Source organism: Mus caroli, unplaced genomic scaffold (genome assembly GCF_978045245.1).
Source record: "Mus caroli unplaced genomic scaffold, Mus_caroli_1 scaffold_10, whole genome shotgun sequence".
Lineage (NCBI taxonomy): Eukaryota > Metazoa > Chordata > Mammalia > Rodentia > Muridae > Mus > Mus caroli.
Genome location: NW_028227265.1, coordinates 61,452,037 through 61,468,305, shown reverse-complemented (window position 1 = coordinate 61,468,305; position 16,269 = coordinate 61,452,037). Strand labels below are relative to the sequence as shown.

The window sequence follows — 16,269 nt, the reverse complement described above, 5'->3', positions numbered from 1 at the left end:
GAGACTGGCTGCCTTTACTGGCTGCCCTGGGTATTAGTTTACTCTTGCTTTGCTGTGACAGAATATTTATTGAAAGCAACTCAGAGTAGGATTAACCAATCTTTGTCTCAAAATAAAAAAAGAATATGGTCGATCATGGCTGGGAAGGTATGATGGCCCTAGTGTGAGGCATCCTAAAGGTTATACAGCCTTTTCATCAGCTAGAGATCAAGGATCCATACTGATAAGGTTTTTGGAGGTGGGGAGTGTGCTTCACTAATGTGAAACCACAAGACCCTAAAAATACCACTTGCTCTCAGCTTCTGGTAGAAGAGCAGAAGAATCACTTTAGATCTTTCTAGAAAAAAAAATTAGATCTTTCTTTTAAATTTTCAGTAATTTCCTTCATTCCTGTAATGCTGCCAAACAACTGCTTTGTGGCTCTGACAGACGTTCCAGTGCTGATTTGTAAGAGCTTCCTGGGTCCCCATCTTCTGTAAGAGTCTGGAAATTGCTGAAGGAAGATGCCAGACTAAGAGAGTATGCAAAAATAAAGAGCATTTATTCTGCAGAAAAAAAACAGCACTCAGAGGTCTACTATTGCTTTGGAATGGCAACCCCAGACAAAGGCACGCAGGCTTTCTTATAGGGAACCAGGGAACAAGGGGAGCTCTCTAGGAGGATTAGCTAATCTAAAATTTCATTGGTGGGTGCTAGGTCTGCATTCCTATGCCATGACATTTAACCATGGGATGAGATAGGGTTACCTAGCACAAATGACCCATTCTGAGATAAGATAGCTCCCCATTTTGTGGTTGTTCCTAGGCTGTTCTTTGGAAGGGAACCCCCTCTTGATACTGTTCTGGATGTTTTGATCAGTTCCTGGAGCTGATACCTCTGGCCTTCTTTTCAAAGAAGGCCTGGTCCTTAAGTAGAGACAAAGGGTTTATGTTGTTTTTTTCACTTCCACCACTGCTTTATTAGCATCCTCCTGGAGCAGCACAGGATGCAGCCAAGTATAGGGTGTGTTTGTGAGAACAGAACCAGCTCAGGACCAGTCTCAGGACCTTAGATGCTTAGATGCTTAGATTGCTTAGATGTGGGCTTCTGCCTAAGCAGGCTCTGTGAGTGCTTGCCCTATGCCAGGTACCAGGAATGCAAAGAGAATAGGGAGAATTCCAGCCTAGAGAGGAAATGAGGCAAGCCACACAACCAGCTGCTAGGAATGCAGGCTGAGGCTGTGCTGGGAGGACTCAGTTAAGGTGTAAACAGAATTGCCCCTGTTCCAGGTAGAAGTGCAGCATTCTGATGCATAGAAGAGGTGAGATCTGAGCTGACCTTTGAGGGATGAGTTGGGTATCTAGATCTAGAAGGTTAGGGGAGAAGGATCAAGTAGAGGGCATAATCAGGATTCCTCAGTTGGTTTTAAACAGCTCTGTGGGAGAGTAATGAACCTTTCTGCTGAGTGTTTGAGTTGTATCTGGTGAACCCTGGGAGATGGGGGGCTACGATCTAAGGTGCTTTGAAAGCTAGGTGTAGGAGTCTTTTCTGGGGCTGTGAGATTTTCATGGGAAATTGACATAACCAATTGGCCACATAGGTGACTTGGAACACTGAGACAGGTTATGATCACCTCTTCTGGGTACCCTCCTTGAGTTCTGGGCAGCCCTTCTCTGAGCTGGTGAGCTAAAACTGAGACAGATATGTCACCCTGGCTTCAGTACCCAAAGGCTGATAGTGTCATACTCCAATAATCAGTGTTAAAACTATAAATAAGCAGACAGTGATGCAGGGGATGTTTTTTGAATGGCCATAGGAAGGCAGCGTGTACTGGGACCCTGGCTGAGTTAGGAGCTGGGTAGTCCTGGGTTCAAATCCTGACAATACCATTATGTGAACTTGGATAAATTGTAGTATATTTTAAGCCTTTTCTTGTAAAGCAAGGATGACAAGGTTTTCTTCAGAGTTGTTGGGAGGATTCAGTTAATGTTTTCAAAGTTCTAGTCAAAGATCTTCCAGATAATAAGCATAATTAGCAAGCTGCTGCTGGTTTTTTTTTTTTTTCCACATGATTTGATTGTAAACATCTGCTTTGGAAAGCCTGTCCCAGTTGAACAATGTCTTTGATAATTTCTCTTTTGTGTTTTCTGCAGGAAAACTCAGTCTCTAGAACTCGCCAATAGCTTAAAAATAAAGTCACAGAACTGTGATCTGCAAGCACTGAAGAAGACAGAGCCTCAGAATGTCACCAGGAAAGCAGCTTCAGAAGAGGCATCAGGTCAAGGACCCAGAGCAATACCAACCAGGAAGGACGACAAAGCCCAAGTGAGTCTTACTTGCATACACTGCATAGCAAAGCACTGTTCAGAATCCCATAGGCCGGGCAGGCAGGGGAGCGGGGGTGGGGTGGGGTGGTGGGGTGGGGTAGGGTGGGGAACTAAGCAGCTCTTATATAAATGGAACCATGCATTGAAAGCTCACATGCCTCCAATCCTTAAGGTCCTGCCATTCACCTTATATTGGGGACGGGTTTTTTCCGCTGTACTTCATGAGTAAGGTTAAGTATTACCCTTTTCCCAGAGGCTGGGACTAAAAAGAAATCCTGGTAACGTTTGACACTTTAATATGTTTTCAGGTTCTTTTCCCATTTCTATAACAGCAGACTTTAAACATTTTTTTTTTCAGTAAAAGCCACCTAGTAAATAAAGTAGGTTTTGTGAGCCAAATAATCTTTGTTATAATTTCACACAAATGCCCAAGTATGGCTATGGTCCAGTAAAACTTTATTCACAGGTAGATGGATGACAGAACATAGCCCATTCCCAAGTTAGATTATATTCTGTTGAGTCTTTCTTTCTTTTTTTTAAACGTATGGGGTCTAACCATGTGTATCCTTTGGACTTCATGGATTCTGCACATGAGACAGGAATAGCTGCTTTCTCCACAAAACAGAATTTTATGCTAAGAACTGGTATGAATTCTTTTATGGCCCAGGTGCTTTAGAAAGCTCAAATATAATTTGCTTCTTGGATTATAGTTTGGAAGAACAATAAACTATATTATGAAGGGCCATAAATTCTGCCAGAAATTTAATTGCACTGAATCAGCAGAGGGTTTGCTGTTGTTTGACGTACGTTCAAGTCCACATGGTTGTGTGTGATTGAGACTGCTGCCTTAAGCTTGCTTTGAGGCAGGCCCATGGGGTACCATTATCTCTGTCCTGCCTACTTCTGAGTCTGATAACATTCTAGACTCAAGGGTTATTATGTGGCGAAGGTGCAGAATGTCTCCTTTAATATTCATAATACTACTTATGCATTAGCTACTGCTTATCTTTGTACATTTTACTTATTTTTATGTACTACTGTACTCAAGCACAGGTATGTGTGCATGGATGTGGAAGTCAGAAGATAATCTTGGCTGTCATTGTGAGGAAAGCCATCTACCTCATTTAAGATAGGGTCTCTCATTGGTTTGAGGTTTACCAGTCAGACTAGGCTGCTGGCCAGTAAGTCAGATGTTTCTGCCTCTGGAGTGCTGGGATTGCAAGCACACAAACACCTAACCTTTCTATGTGGGTTCTGAGAATCGGATTTAAATCTTCACATTTATAAAGCACATATCTTACTGATTGAGCCTCCCTGAAACTTCTGTCTTTGTTTATCATACAAGTGAGGAGCCTGAGGGAGGCCTGGTTAAGCAACCTGCTGAATGAAGATCTTGTTCACCCAGGTCTCCATGATTCCCTAAGTCACTCCTTGATTGTTTGTTATTCTTATTCTTTTTTTTTTCCTTAGAGATGTATTTGTTTGTTTTTATTAGATGTGTGTGAGGACTTGTATATGTGTCTGTGCTACATATGTATGTATTGCCTAGGGAGGCCTGAAGAGGCCCTTGGAATTGGAGTTACACACAGTTGTGATCTGCATGCAGGTGCCTGGGCCAAACCCAGGTCCTCTGGAAGAACAGTCAATGCTCATATTGTTGTTCCTCCTATGGGGCTACAAACCCTTTCAGCTCCTTGGGACCTTTATCTAGCTCCTCCCCTGGGGACCCTGTGCCCAGTCCAATGGATGGCTGTGAGCATGCACTTCCATATTTGTCAGGCACTGGCACTGTCTCTTAGAAGACAACTATGTCAGGCTCCTGTCAGCAAGTGCTTGTTGGCATCCACAATAGTGTCTGGGTTTGGTGACTGTATATGGGATGGATCCCCAGGTGGGACAGTCTCTGGATGGCCTTCCCTTCAGTTTCTGCTCCAAACTTTGTCTCTCCTCCCAAGCATATTTTGATCCTTCTTCTAAGAAGGATCGAAGTAACCACACTTTGGTCTTCCTTCTTCTTGAGTTTCATGTGTTTTACAAATTGTATCTTGGATATTCTGAGTTTCTGGGCTAATATCCACCCATCAGTGAGTGCATACAATGTGTGTTCTTTTGTGATTGGGTTACCTCACTCAGGATGATATCCTCCAGATACATCCACTTGCCTAAGAATTTCATAAATTCATCGTTTTTAATGCCTGAGCAGTACACCATTGTGTAAATGTACCTCATTTTTTTTTGTATCCATTCCTCTGTTGAGGGACATCTGGGTTCTTTCCAGCTTCTAGCTATTATACATAAGGATACTATGAACATAGTGGAGCATGTGTCCTTATTACATGTTGGAGCATCTTCTGGGTATATGCCCAGGAGTGGTATAGCTGGGTCCTCAGGTAATACTATGTCCAATTTTCTGAAGAACTGCCAAACTGATTTCCAGAGTGGTTGTACCAGCTTGCAATCCCACCAAAAATAGAGGAGTGTTCCTCTTTCTCCACATCTTCCCCAGCATCTGCTGTCACCTGAGGATTTGATCTTAGCCATTCTGACTGGTGTGAGGTGGAATCTCAGGGTTGTTTTGATTTGTATTTCCCTGATGATTAAGGATGCTGAACATTTTTTCAGGTGCTTCTCAGCCATTCAGTATTCCTCAGTTGAGAATTCATTTTTTAGCTCTGTACCCCATTTTTAATAGGGTTATTTGGTTCTCTGTAGTCTAACTTCTTGAGTTCTTTGTATATATTGGATATTAGCTTCTATCACATGTAGGTTTAGTAAAAATCTTTTCCCAATCTGTTGGTTGCCATTTTGTCCTATTGACAGTGTCCTTTGCCTTACAGAAGCTTTGCAATTTTATGAGGTCACATTTGTCAGTTCTTGATCTTAGAGCATAAGCTATTGGTGTTCTGTTCCGTAAATTTTCCTCTATGGCCATGTGCTCCAGGCTCTTCCCTACTTTCTTTTCTATTAGATTCAGTGTCTCTGGTTTTATATAGAGGTGTTTGATCCACTTGGACTTGAGCTTTGTACAAGGAGATAAAAATGGATCGATTTGCATTCTTCTTCATGCTAACTAGTACTTGAAACAGCACCATTTGTTGAAAATGCTGTCTTTTTTTTCTACTGGATGCTTTTAGCTCCTTTGTCAAAGATCAAGTGATCATAGGTGTGTGGGTTCATTTCTGGGTCTTCAATTCTATTCCATTGATCTACCTTCCTGCCACTTTACCAATACCATGCAGTTTTTATCATGATTGCTCATACAGCTTGAGGTCAGTGATATTGATTCCACCAGAAGTTCTTTTATTGTTGAGAATAGTTTTCACTATCCTGGGTGTTTTGTTATTCCAGATGAATTTGCAAATTGCTCTTTCTAACTCTATGAAGAATTGAGTTGGAATTTTGATGGGGATTGCATTGAATCTGTAGATTGCTTTCAGCAAGATAGCCATTTTTACTATATTAATCCTGCCAACCCATGAGCATGGGAGATCTTTCGATTTTCTGAGATCATGTTTGATTTCTTTCTTCAGAGACTTTAAGTTCTTGTCATACAGATCTTTCACTTCCTTAGAGTCACATCAAGATATTTTATATTATTTATGACTATCGTGAATGGTGTTGGTTCCTGAATTTCTTTCTCATCCTGTTTATCCTTTGAGTAGAAGAAGACCACTGATTTGTTTGAGCTAATTGTATATCCAGCCACTTTGCTGAAGTTGATTGTTAGGTTTAGGAGCTCTCTAGTGGAATTTTTTTGGGTGACTAAGTATACTATCATATCATCTGCAAATAGTGATATTTTGACTTCTTCCTTTCCAATTTGTATCCCTTTGACCTCCTTTTGTTGTCTAATTGCTCTGGCTAGGACTTCAAGTACTGTATTGAACAGGTAGGGAGAGAGTGGGCATCTTTGTGTAGTCCCTGATTTTAGTGGGATTGCTTCAAGTTTCTCTCCATTTAGGTTGATGTTGGCTACTGGTTTGCTGTATGTTGCTTTTACTGTGTTTAGTTATGGGCCTTGAATTCCTGATCTTTCCAAGACTTTTATCATGAAGGGGTGTTGGATTTTGTCAGATGCTTTCTCAGCATCTAATGAGATGATCATGTGGTTTTTGTCTTTGAGTTTGTTCATATAGTAGATTAGGTTGATGGATATCCATATGTTGAACCATCCCTGCATCCCTGGGATGAAGTCTACTTGATCATGATGGATTATCATTTTCATGAGTTCTTGGATTCAGTTTGCAAAAATTTTATTGAGTATTTTCGCATCAATATTCATAAGGGAAATTGGTCCCTGGTTCTCTTTCTTTCTTGGGTCTTTGTATGGTTTAGGTATCAGAGTAATTGTGTCTTCATAGAATGAATTGGGTATTGTTCCTTCTGTTTCTATTTTGTGGAATAATTTGAAGACTATTGGTATTAGGTCTTCTTTGAAGGTCTGATAGGATTCTGCACTAAACCCATCTGGTCCTTGGTTGGGAGACGATTAATGACTGCTTCTATTTCTTTAGGGGATATGGGATTGTTTAGATAGTTTATCTGATCCTGATTTAGCTTCAGTACCTGGTATCTGTCTAAAAAATTGTTCATTTCATTCAGATTTTCCAGTTTTGTTGAGCATAGACTTTTGTAGTAGGATCTGATGATTTTTTTGGATTTCGTCAGTTTCCACTGTTATGTCTCCCTTTTCACTTCTGATTTTGTTGATTTGGATACTGTCTCTGTACCCTTTGGTTAGTTTGGCTAAGGGTTTATCTATCTTGTTGATTTTCTCAAAGAACCAGCCCAGCTCCTGGTTTGGTTGATTCTTTGTATAGTTCTTTTTGTTTTCACTTGGTTGATTTCAGCCCCGAGTTTGATTATTTTTTGCCATCTACTTCTCTTGGTTGTATTTGCTTCTTTTTGTTCTAGAGCTTTCAGAGATGCTAGTGTATGCTCTCTCCAGTTTCTTTTTGGAGGCACTCAGAGCTATGAGTTTTTTCTCGTAGGACAGCTTTCATTTTGCCCCATAACTTTGGGTATGTTGTGGCTTCATTTTCATTAAACTCTAGAAAATCTTTAATTTCTTTTTTTATTTCTTCCTTGACCAAGTTATCATTGAGTAGTGTGTTGTTCAGCTTCCTCGTGTATGTGGGCTTTCTATTATTTATGTTGTTATTGAAGATCAGTCTTAGTTCATGATGATCTGATAGGATGCATGAGATTATTTCAATCTTCTTGTATCTGTCGAGGCCTGTTTTGTGACCAATTATATGGTCAGTTTTGGAAAAGGTACCATGAGGTGCTGAGAAGAGGGTATATTTTTTGGCTTTAGGATAAAATGTTCTAAAGATATCTGTTAAGTTCATTTGGTTCATAACATCTGTTAATTTCATTGTGTCTCTGTTTAGTTTCTCTTTCCAGGATCTGTCCATGGATGAGAGTGGGGTATTGAAGTCTTCCACTATTATTGTGTGAGGTGCAATGTGTGCTTTGAGCTTTAGCAAAGCTTCTTTTATGATTGTGGATGCCCTTGCATTTGGAGCATAGATATTCAGAATTGAGAGTTCATCTTGGTAGATTTTACCTTTGATGAGTATGAAGTGTCCCTCCTTATCTTTTTTTGATAACTTTATGTTGAAAGTGAATTTTATTCGATATTAGAATGGCTACTCCAGCTTTTTTCTTGGGACCCGTTTGCTTGGAAAATTGTTTTCCAGTCTTTTACTCAAGGAAGTGTCTGTCTTTGTCCCTGAGGTGCATTTCCTGTGTGCAACAAAATGTTGGGTCCTGTTTATGTATGTTAGTCTATGTCTTTTTATTGGGGAATTTAGTCCACTGATATTAAGAGGTATTTAAGGAAAAGTGACTGTGGCTTCCTGTTATTTCTGTTGTTAGAGGTGCAGTTATGTTTATGTGGCTATCTTCCTTTTGGTTTGTTAAAAGATTATTTTCTTGCTATTTCTAGGGTGTAGGTTCACTTGTGTTGTAATTTTCCATTTATTATCCTTTGAAGGGCTGGATTCGTGGAAATATATTGTGTAAGTTTGTTTTTGTCATGGAAAACCTTGTTTTCTCCATCTATGTAATTGAGAGTTGTGCTGGCTATAGTAGCCTGGGCTGGCATTTGTGTTGTCTTAGGGTCTGTATGACATCTGCCCAGGATCTTCTGGCTTTCATAGTCTCTGGTGAGAAGTCTGGTGTAATTCTGATAGGTCTGCCTTTATATGTTATTTGACCTTTTCTCCTTAATACTTTTATATTTTTTTGTTTTGTTTTGTGCATTTGGTGTTTTGATTATTATGTGACAGGAGGAATTTCTTTTCTGGTCCAGTCTATTTGGAGTTCTGTAGGCTTCTTGTATGTTCATGGGCATCTCTTTCTTTAAGTTAGGGAAGTTTTCTTCTATAATTTCTTTTGGCCCTTTAGGCTCTTTAGGTTGGGAATCTTTACTCTCTTCTATACCTATTATCCTTAAGTTTGGTCTTCTCATTGTGTTCTGGATTTCCTGTATATTTTAAGTTAGGAGCTTTTTGCAGTTTGCATTTTCTTTGTTGTGTCAGTGTTTTCTATGGTATCTTCTGCACCTGAGATTCTTTCTTCTATCTCTTGTATTCTGTTGGTAGAGCTTGCATCTATAACTCCTGACCTCTTTCCTAGGTTTTCTATCTCCATAGTTGTCTCCCTTTGTGATTTCTTTATTGCTTCTCTTTCCCTTTTTAGGTCTTGTATGGTTTTGTTCAATTCCTTCACCTGTTTGGTTGTGTTTTCCTGTAATTCTTTAAGGAATTTTTGTGTTTCCTCTTTAAGGGCTTCTACCTGTTTACCTTTGTTCTCCTGCATTTCTTTAAGGGAGTTATTTATGTCCTTCTTATAGTCTTCTATCAACATCATGAGATGTGATTTTAAATCCAGATACTGTTTTTCCAGTGTGTTGGGTTATCCAGGACTTGCTGTTTTGGGAAAACTGGGTTCTGAGAATTCCATATAGCCTTGCTTTCTGTTGGTAAGGTTATTGTACTTGCCTTTTGCCATCTGGTTATTTCTGGTGTTAGTTGGTTTTGCTGTCTCTGGGTTGAGCTTGTCTATCCTTTGGGCCTGTAGGCCTGTGTCAGCACTCCTGGGAAACTAGCTCTCCCGAGGCAGGACACGTGTGCAGAGGATTGTGGAACAGCCCCAGCTCCTGGGTGCAGATGGCAGCTGGAAGGACCCTGTCTCAGCTGCTTCACCGCCCCGTGCCTGTGTTCTGGCTGGTCCTGCCTTAGACAGTTACTAGAGAGAAAAAAAATCTCCCATTCATTTCATATCTTCTTCTGAAATACAAATGAGGCAACTACAAGAATTTCTCTTATAAAAGGAAGAACTTGATGGTCAGAGAGATGGCAAGCTATGCCTTCAATCACAGTCAGAATTGCTGTATTTTGTGCATCTACCTCAGTTCCAACTCTCATCATAACTTTGGCATATTTAAAATGTTCTCATTTTAAATATGAAAAAAATTATTTGTCACCTTCCCCCAGATCTTTTTCTTGAGAAGTCTGGTGTGACATTGAAGTAGAATGAGGAGAGTCATCTGATATGCTTCTAAAGTGAAATATCAGTTTCCCAAAAATTATTTTCAAGTTGTAGCTGTACTTTATTCTAACCTTGGTACCAAAAAAATATTCTCTTTAAATTTCTATTGCCTTACCAAGCCTCAAATCTACTATGAAGAAAATATATTTCCAAATACATTGTGTGTGTATAGTATGTTGATGATCTATGGACATATGTTATATGTTGTATGTTGATCTATGCACATGTTTTGGATGCTGTATGTTCATGATCTATGCATATCGTGTGTGTGTGTGTGTGTGTATTTGTAGATGTATTGCCCTTGATCAAGCACTGAGCCCAGAAAAGGATGTCAGGGGTCCTTCCCAATCATTGTCTATGCTATTCCCTTGAAACTTACACAGGTGTTGTCTATGGCCAGGCTTTAGCCTTTGCTTCTCACTCAATGTGTGCTTTGTGTGGCTTCTTAGAGATACCTGGTTGTCCTATTTTAGATGTGATGTTAAAGGCATGTGGTAATTTGCTCCTGGGACTGTCTGCGAAATATCTCATAAACTTTTGGGGCTTTTCATCTATAAAAGAGGAGAGTAATAGAATATGTGTATTTGGTTTTGTTTTTCTTTTCGAGACAGGGTTTCTCTGTATAGCCCTGGCTGTACTGGAACTCACTCTGTAGACCAGGCTGGCCTCAAACTCAGAAATCCGCCTGTCTCTGCCTCCCAAGTGCTGGGATTAAAGGTATGTGCCACCACTGCTTGGCGAATATGTGTATTTGAAAGCAGAAGCAGAAAGAGGTCAGCAAGAGGTGACAGAGTGGACAGGAGAGAGTGGTAAAGTGGAGAATAAAAGGTTAAATGGTCCATGAAAATGTCACAGCAAACCCCATTTTTTTATATGTTTGTTGAAAGATTTAATTCAAATGCCTTCCTTGTTCACCTCATGGGTTTCGGGTACAAATCACATGAGGTCATGTATTTAGAAACACTTTGAAAAGTGCAGCTCCCTGTGCCTAAGAGGGGTTATTTCCGTGGAAACATGGAATCCTGGCCAGACTTCATGCTTCAATGCCTTGTATTGTTGATCTGCTTGCTTGACTCACTCCTTCTCTGAACCTTCTTCCATGGCTCAGCACATGGAATGGTGGGCATTAGCAGTTCTACGTGGGAGTGATAAAACAATATCTTCCTCCTTCTGGAGTTTTAATTCTATGGGGGAGAAGGGGAGCAGCCAGAAGCTAGAAGGCAAGGTTTAATCAAGTTTCAGAAGGGGAGTGGTGCATTGGTTTGGGTTTCTGTAGGACAACCAGGAAGAGGGGTGGACATGCTAGAAAGGCAGTTGAGTGAGAAGTCTGGGTAGCAGATTCTGAATGATGTGAAGCACAGAACATGCATGTAGGGGATGGGGGATGGCGAAGCCAGGGAGGAGACTAGTTAGGACTACATCAGGCTCATACTAATGCCAAGAAGGGTTTTGTTTTTTTTTTTTTTGTTGTTACTGACCCATTAAATAATACACACTAAAATAGACTGGCAACTGGCAGCCTGATGTGACCTGTTTAGGGTCTTGCAAGGCTGAAACCATACCACATGAGCTGCTGTTTGGTCATTCTCAAGAACAGTCTATACTTGTTAGGACTGTTGGCCAGATGAGCCATCTGAAAGCCATGGTTTTTCGCTGCCAACCAGGGCACACTTAGCTGCGGCTATCAGCTGGGGACAATTGGCTCTGGCGGTGGCTTGTAGCCCTTTTCTTTCTATGTGACCCTTCTAGGGTTATGAAGGCTGTTTGCTGTGAAGAATCTCTTTGGCTTCCCTCCTGCTGTGTCTCTGACTCCCTCTGATTTTAATGTCTCCTGTGTTCTAAGAGACAGTCCCGGATAATTTTTCCACGTAGACCCATTGTTTGTAATTAATGTCTGTGGAGTTTTGGTTTTTTTTTTTTTTTTGGTTTTTGTTTTCCATGTAATCCAGGCTCTGATAATTACAGTGTGGCTACCTTTAGAGGTCTTTCTATCATCCCTTTATGGACCAGGCTCAATATTACATGCCTGCCACCTACCAATCAAAACATCTGGACCAAGGTGTGTTTCAGAATTCAGATGATTTCAAACTTTATACAGGTAATGTTCATGCATGTCCCCATATTGGGTCACATAATTGAATGTGGGAAATGCAAATTTTGGCAACAGTACAAGGTTTCTGAACTTACAATAAACAAAAACTAATTCAAAATCAAATATCTGATGAGTCCAAGGATCTTTTGGTAGTATTCACATGACTTCAGTGAAGCCTTAGAACACACCACATGACCACTACACTACCATCGCTCTGTGAGATTATAGTGAACTATGCTTGGAAAATCTTAGCTCAGATTAGAACATTATATGTTATGAATTTCAGCTTTTAATGTACATGCAAAGTTTCCTGTTCTTATAGAAACATAATGGCTTAGGCTTAGCAAAGGCTTTCAATGTTTCCTCTAGCCATCCCTCTATGTGTATGAAGTTAGCATATCTTTAGATTATATTATTATAATGTTTGACTGCACAAATTGTTTGAGTTTCTGACTTTACTTTTAATTATTTTTTTTAAAAAAAGTGATTTTGGCTTGGGATTAGAACAGAATTTTGATTCATTTCTGAAATGGCCCTAAAAGTTCCTCTGCCTTCTTGTCTTATATTGTGTACTTGTATATTGTGAAGCAGTAGTCTCAGTATTGATGCTCATAAAATAAAATATTCTTTTGTTTGTTTGTTTGTTTTTTTGAGACAGGGTTTCTCTGTGTAGCCCTGGCTGTCCTGGCACTCACTTTGTAGACCAGGCTGGCCTCGAACTCAGAAATCCGCCTGCCTCTGCCTCCCGAGTGCTGGGATTAAAGGCGTGCGCCACCACGCCCAGCTAAAATAAAATATTCTTTAAGCCCACCCCCCAAACAGTGAAGATTCTCTCTAACCTGAAAAAAAAATTCAGCCAGCCTAGATTGAATTATTTATACACAAAATAAATGAACATATTGGCACTGAATTCTGAAATACATACAATTTTACTTTCATCTTTAATCACTAATAAAATAATATGTACACCAAAGGATTGTTTTAAAATAAATTTCATCATGATTTATTACCTGTAAATGTTTGATTTGTTTCCCCATTTTACATATTTATTAACATGGGATCGCAGAGCAGTTTTTCAGGTGAATGGTGATTGACAAGGGGAAAAGCTTCAACGCTCCTGTACTGTACAATGGGCAAAGCCCCTTAGACAACTTAGTACAAGCACTGTATAATCAAATATTATAAATATTACAAATAGCTCCATGTTAATCCAAGCCAGGTTTTCCCTTGCATAGGGGATATGCATCTTCAGAGCCTTTTAGATTTCAGAGTTTTCCAGAAAGGATTGTTTTTAGGTTGTGGTAGCATAATGAAGAGCAAATCTGACAAAGTACAGTGAGGAGTGCTGAGCTGTCTCTGACTCTGCGCCAGCAGGGAATTGCTTGCTTTCTATGAGATGAAAGATATTTAAAGTGTTGTAACCACAGGGCATATCTGCATACCCAACATCTGCACCTCGGACAGATATCATCCCTGATGGACTGAGGCCTGAGGGTTTTTTCTCAAATCATTTCTGGCTATTGAATAGGGTTTCTGTACAGTTTCAATGGCCAAAGCCATTGAGTTCAATCCTTCCACATTCAAACAAGTGGTAGAAGTGTACAAGGTCTTCTACAAGGCCAAGGCTAACTCAGTGTTCTTTTTCTGAATAGAGAATGCATTATTCTTAAGGCAAGAGGCAGACCTGTTCATATCTCCTTTTTACTACACCCCTTTATCCCTAAGTCAGAACTTATCTCTTGGTCACCCTAGAGATAGCTGTCCTTCTCACATCTAAAGTATGTAGAGAGACACAGCTTTCTATAGTGGGACTTTCTGTGGACCCACCAATTGTATAAATAATGACATAGAGGCTATTAGTTAGGTTTAAAGCTTAGGGTTTTTGCTTGGGTAGTCTCTCGAGTCCTTAGATCTTAATCTGAGCATTCCAGTCTACAAGCTACCACATGGGTAGCTCTGTACTTCTCTGCTCTGCTGCAGCCAGGCCTGGTCCTCCATGTCAGCTTTCTGAGTCCTCCACTTCTGTTCCCTCCCCCACACTGTCATTCCCTCTGCCTGGAAGCTCCACCCTCCATTTCCTGGTCCAGCAATTGGCTGTCAGCTCCTTTTTTAAAACCAATCTCTCACACAATTCTAGATTGCCTCTAGGCATACAGGGCTGTCTGACCTTCAAATTTCTGAGCAGGTGTGGAAGGACAAGTAGGAGGGAAAAAGCAGGTGATGAGCCACAGAAATTACAGTATAATATTCTGTCAGCATTTAGCTTTTCACTGGTACAGAATTAACAATTGAAAATACAAAGACACACCTTCTTACGATGTAAAGAAAGGTCAGCCCAAAAGCTTTTTTATTCATGGAATAGTTTCTGGAGTTTTAGCCAGAACATTAAACATCCAGGTCAAGAGATTTTATTTTGAATTATTTTACACTAAAGTGACAAGGGCTACACCTTCATTAGTAAATTGATTCATCCAAAGGCATCCTCTGGAAAACAATGGAAGACCTGATCTCCAGTTCTAGGAATGAGGTATTTCTGCCTCATCTTTCTAACTGCTAGAAGCAAACAGGAGGTTTTTGCATTGAATAATTTAAACCCTGTTATCAGGTGAGACAATATGAGCTTTAGTCTTAGAACATCTTTGTATATAACAATATGACATTGGCAAAAGATTTCTTTAAATAATATATTATTAAATATATAAAATATATAAAAAATATATAATATATATGGTTTAAATTTTTCATAGTATCAAGAAAAGTCACCAACTCACTGCCTAATAAGCTATTAGATACCTGTAGGACATGTTGCTAGGACAACTGAAGTGGTATATATTTTAGAAACAGACACTTCAGTGCTTAGAGGCAACTCTAAGACTTGGGGAAATAGCTTCTACAGAATCCACTTTCCTCCATGTCATACAGAGTAAGTGGAGTGACACCATTTCCTTACAAAGTGTGCTGAGAACTTCAGTGACTGGGAAGCTTGCCTCTTGAAAGCTCATGGGAAAGTAGGAATTCTTCACTTAAGTCTATTGGGTGTGAGACCCTCTCAGGAGCACAGCCTTGGTCCTTGTTGCTTCTCTAGATATAAGTTGGAGGCAGTCTCCCAGGTTTGTTCATGGTAGTGACCAGTGGGAGATGGCTTAGCCCATTGTGGTTGGGGCCATGCTAGGCTAGTGGTCCTGGGTACTATAAGAAAGCAGGTGAGCAAGCCAGGAAAGCAATGTGAAAGTGTAAGCCCAATAAACCCTTTTGTCTCCAACTTGCTTTTCATCATGGTGTTTTGTCACAGCAGTAGAAACCCTAAGATCAAAGTTTTACATTACTATACTTTTGGGACTTCTGAGAAGCATGGGAAAGGTATGCACTGTCAGAGCAAACAAGTATGCACTGACACTGTGTGAATGGCCGGGTTAGACACTTGCACCCACCCTACAGTCGACATCTGAGTCTGAGTCCCTGCAAACATTGTGTTGACCAGCTTCCCACTGCAGTTGGCCTTCTCGGAAGTCAACCCGTGAGTGTCTGCGAGGCCAAGGAGTTGAGGATACGATTACCAGTGAAGAGCAAAGTGTACACAGCACCAGTAAATCCATTTCTGAATTTCAAGCTAGAGTTTGGAGAACAGAGCTGACAACCAATAGAGAAGAGCCGTGGTCCCACCCCCAGACAAGTAAAGGTTTCTTTTGACGTATAAGCCTTCCAGGATACATGAAGGATTCATTTCCTTTGTAAAAGAGAAAATACTGGTGTGTCAGGTAAAGACAGAGAAACAACAAGTGTGTTTATCTTTCTAATGCCAGGGCCAAGAGCACAGTCATAATCAGGGTGCAAGTACTTTCTATGTAGCTAATAGAATTCAGGGCAATTTGTAGAATAAGATTTTATACAAGACACATTTACTAGCACTTTCTAAGTCATATAAGCTATTCTTTTTAAAGGAACAAAGAATAAACAAAAGCATCTGGAATAACATATTAATGTAAAATAAGTTAGAAAAAAAAAGAAAATACAGCCCCACGGCTTCATACAGCTTTGCTTTGCACTGTTCCTAGTGACAATTTATGTTGCCGGTGGCAGTCACACTGATTCTCCCTGAGTCCAGGGCGGGAGGAATTTTGAGTCAACAGACACAAGGTCAAGTTGAGGACTTGGAGTCAGTCCTTTAATTATCTGGGGTTGGGTTTCCTGATGTCTAAGATGTGGGTTACATTATCTGTGTGTCACTGGATATGAATCAAATATGGTGTAAAGCGAAGTGGCTGACAATGTATCATGGATGACATGAATAGCCACATTCTATGGTTATTGGTA

General features: G+C 40.2%; 1 protein-coding gene across 1 annotated transcript in view; it reads left to right on the top strand.

Annotated features, from left to right (window-relative positions):
* Sh2d4a (SH2 domain containing 4A) overlaps positions 1 to 16,269 on the top strand; it is a 69,210-nt gene that overhangs the window by 16,864 nt on the left and 36,077 nt on the right. Inside the window, exon 4 of the mRNA XM_021170417.3 lies at positions 2,133 to 2,304. Coding sequence (XP_021026076.1) covers positions 2,133 to 2,304 — 172 coding nt within the window. The remainder of the gene's footprint in view (positions 1 to 2,132; positions 2,305 to 16,269) is intronic.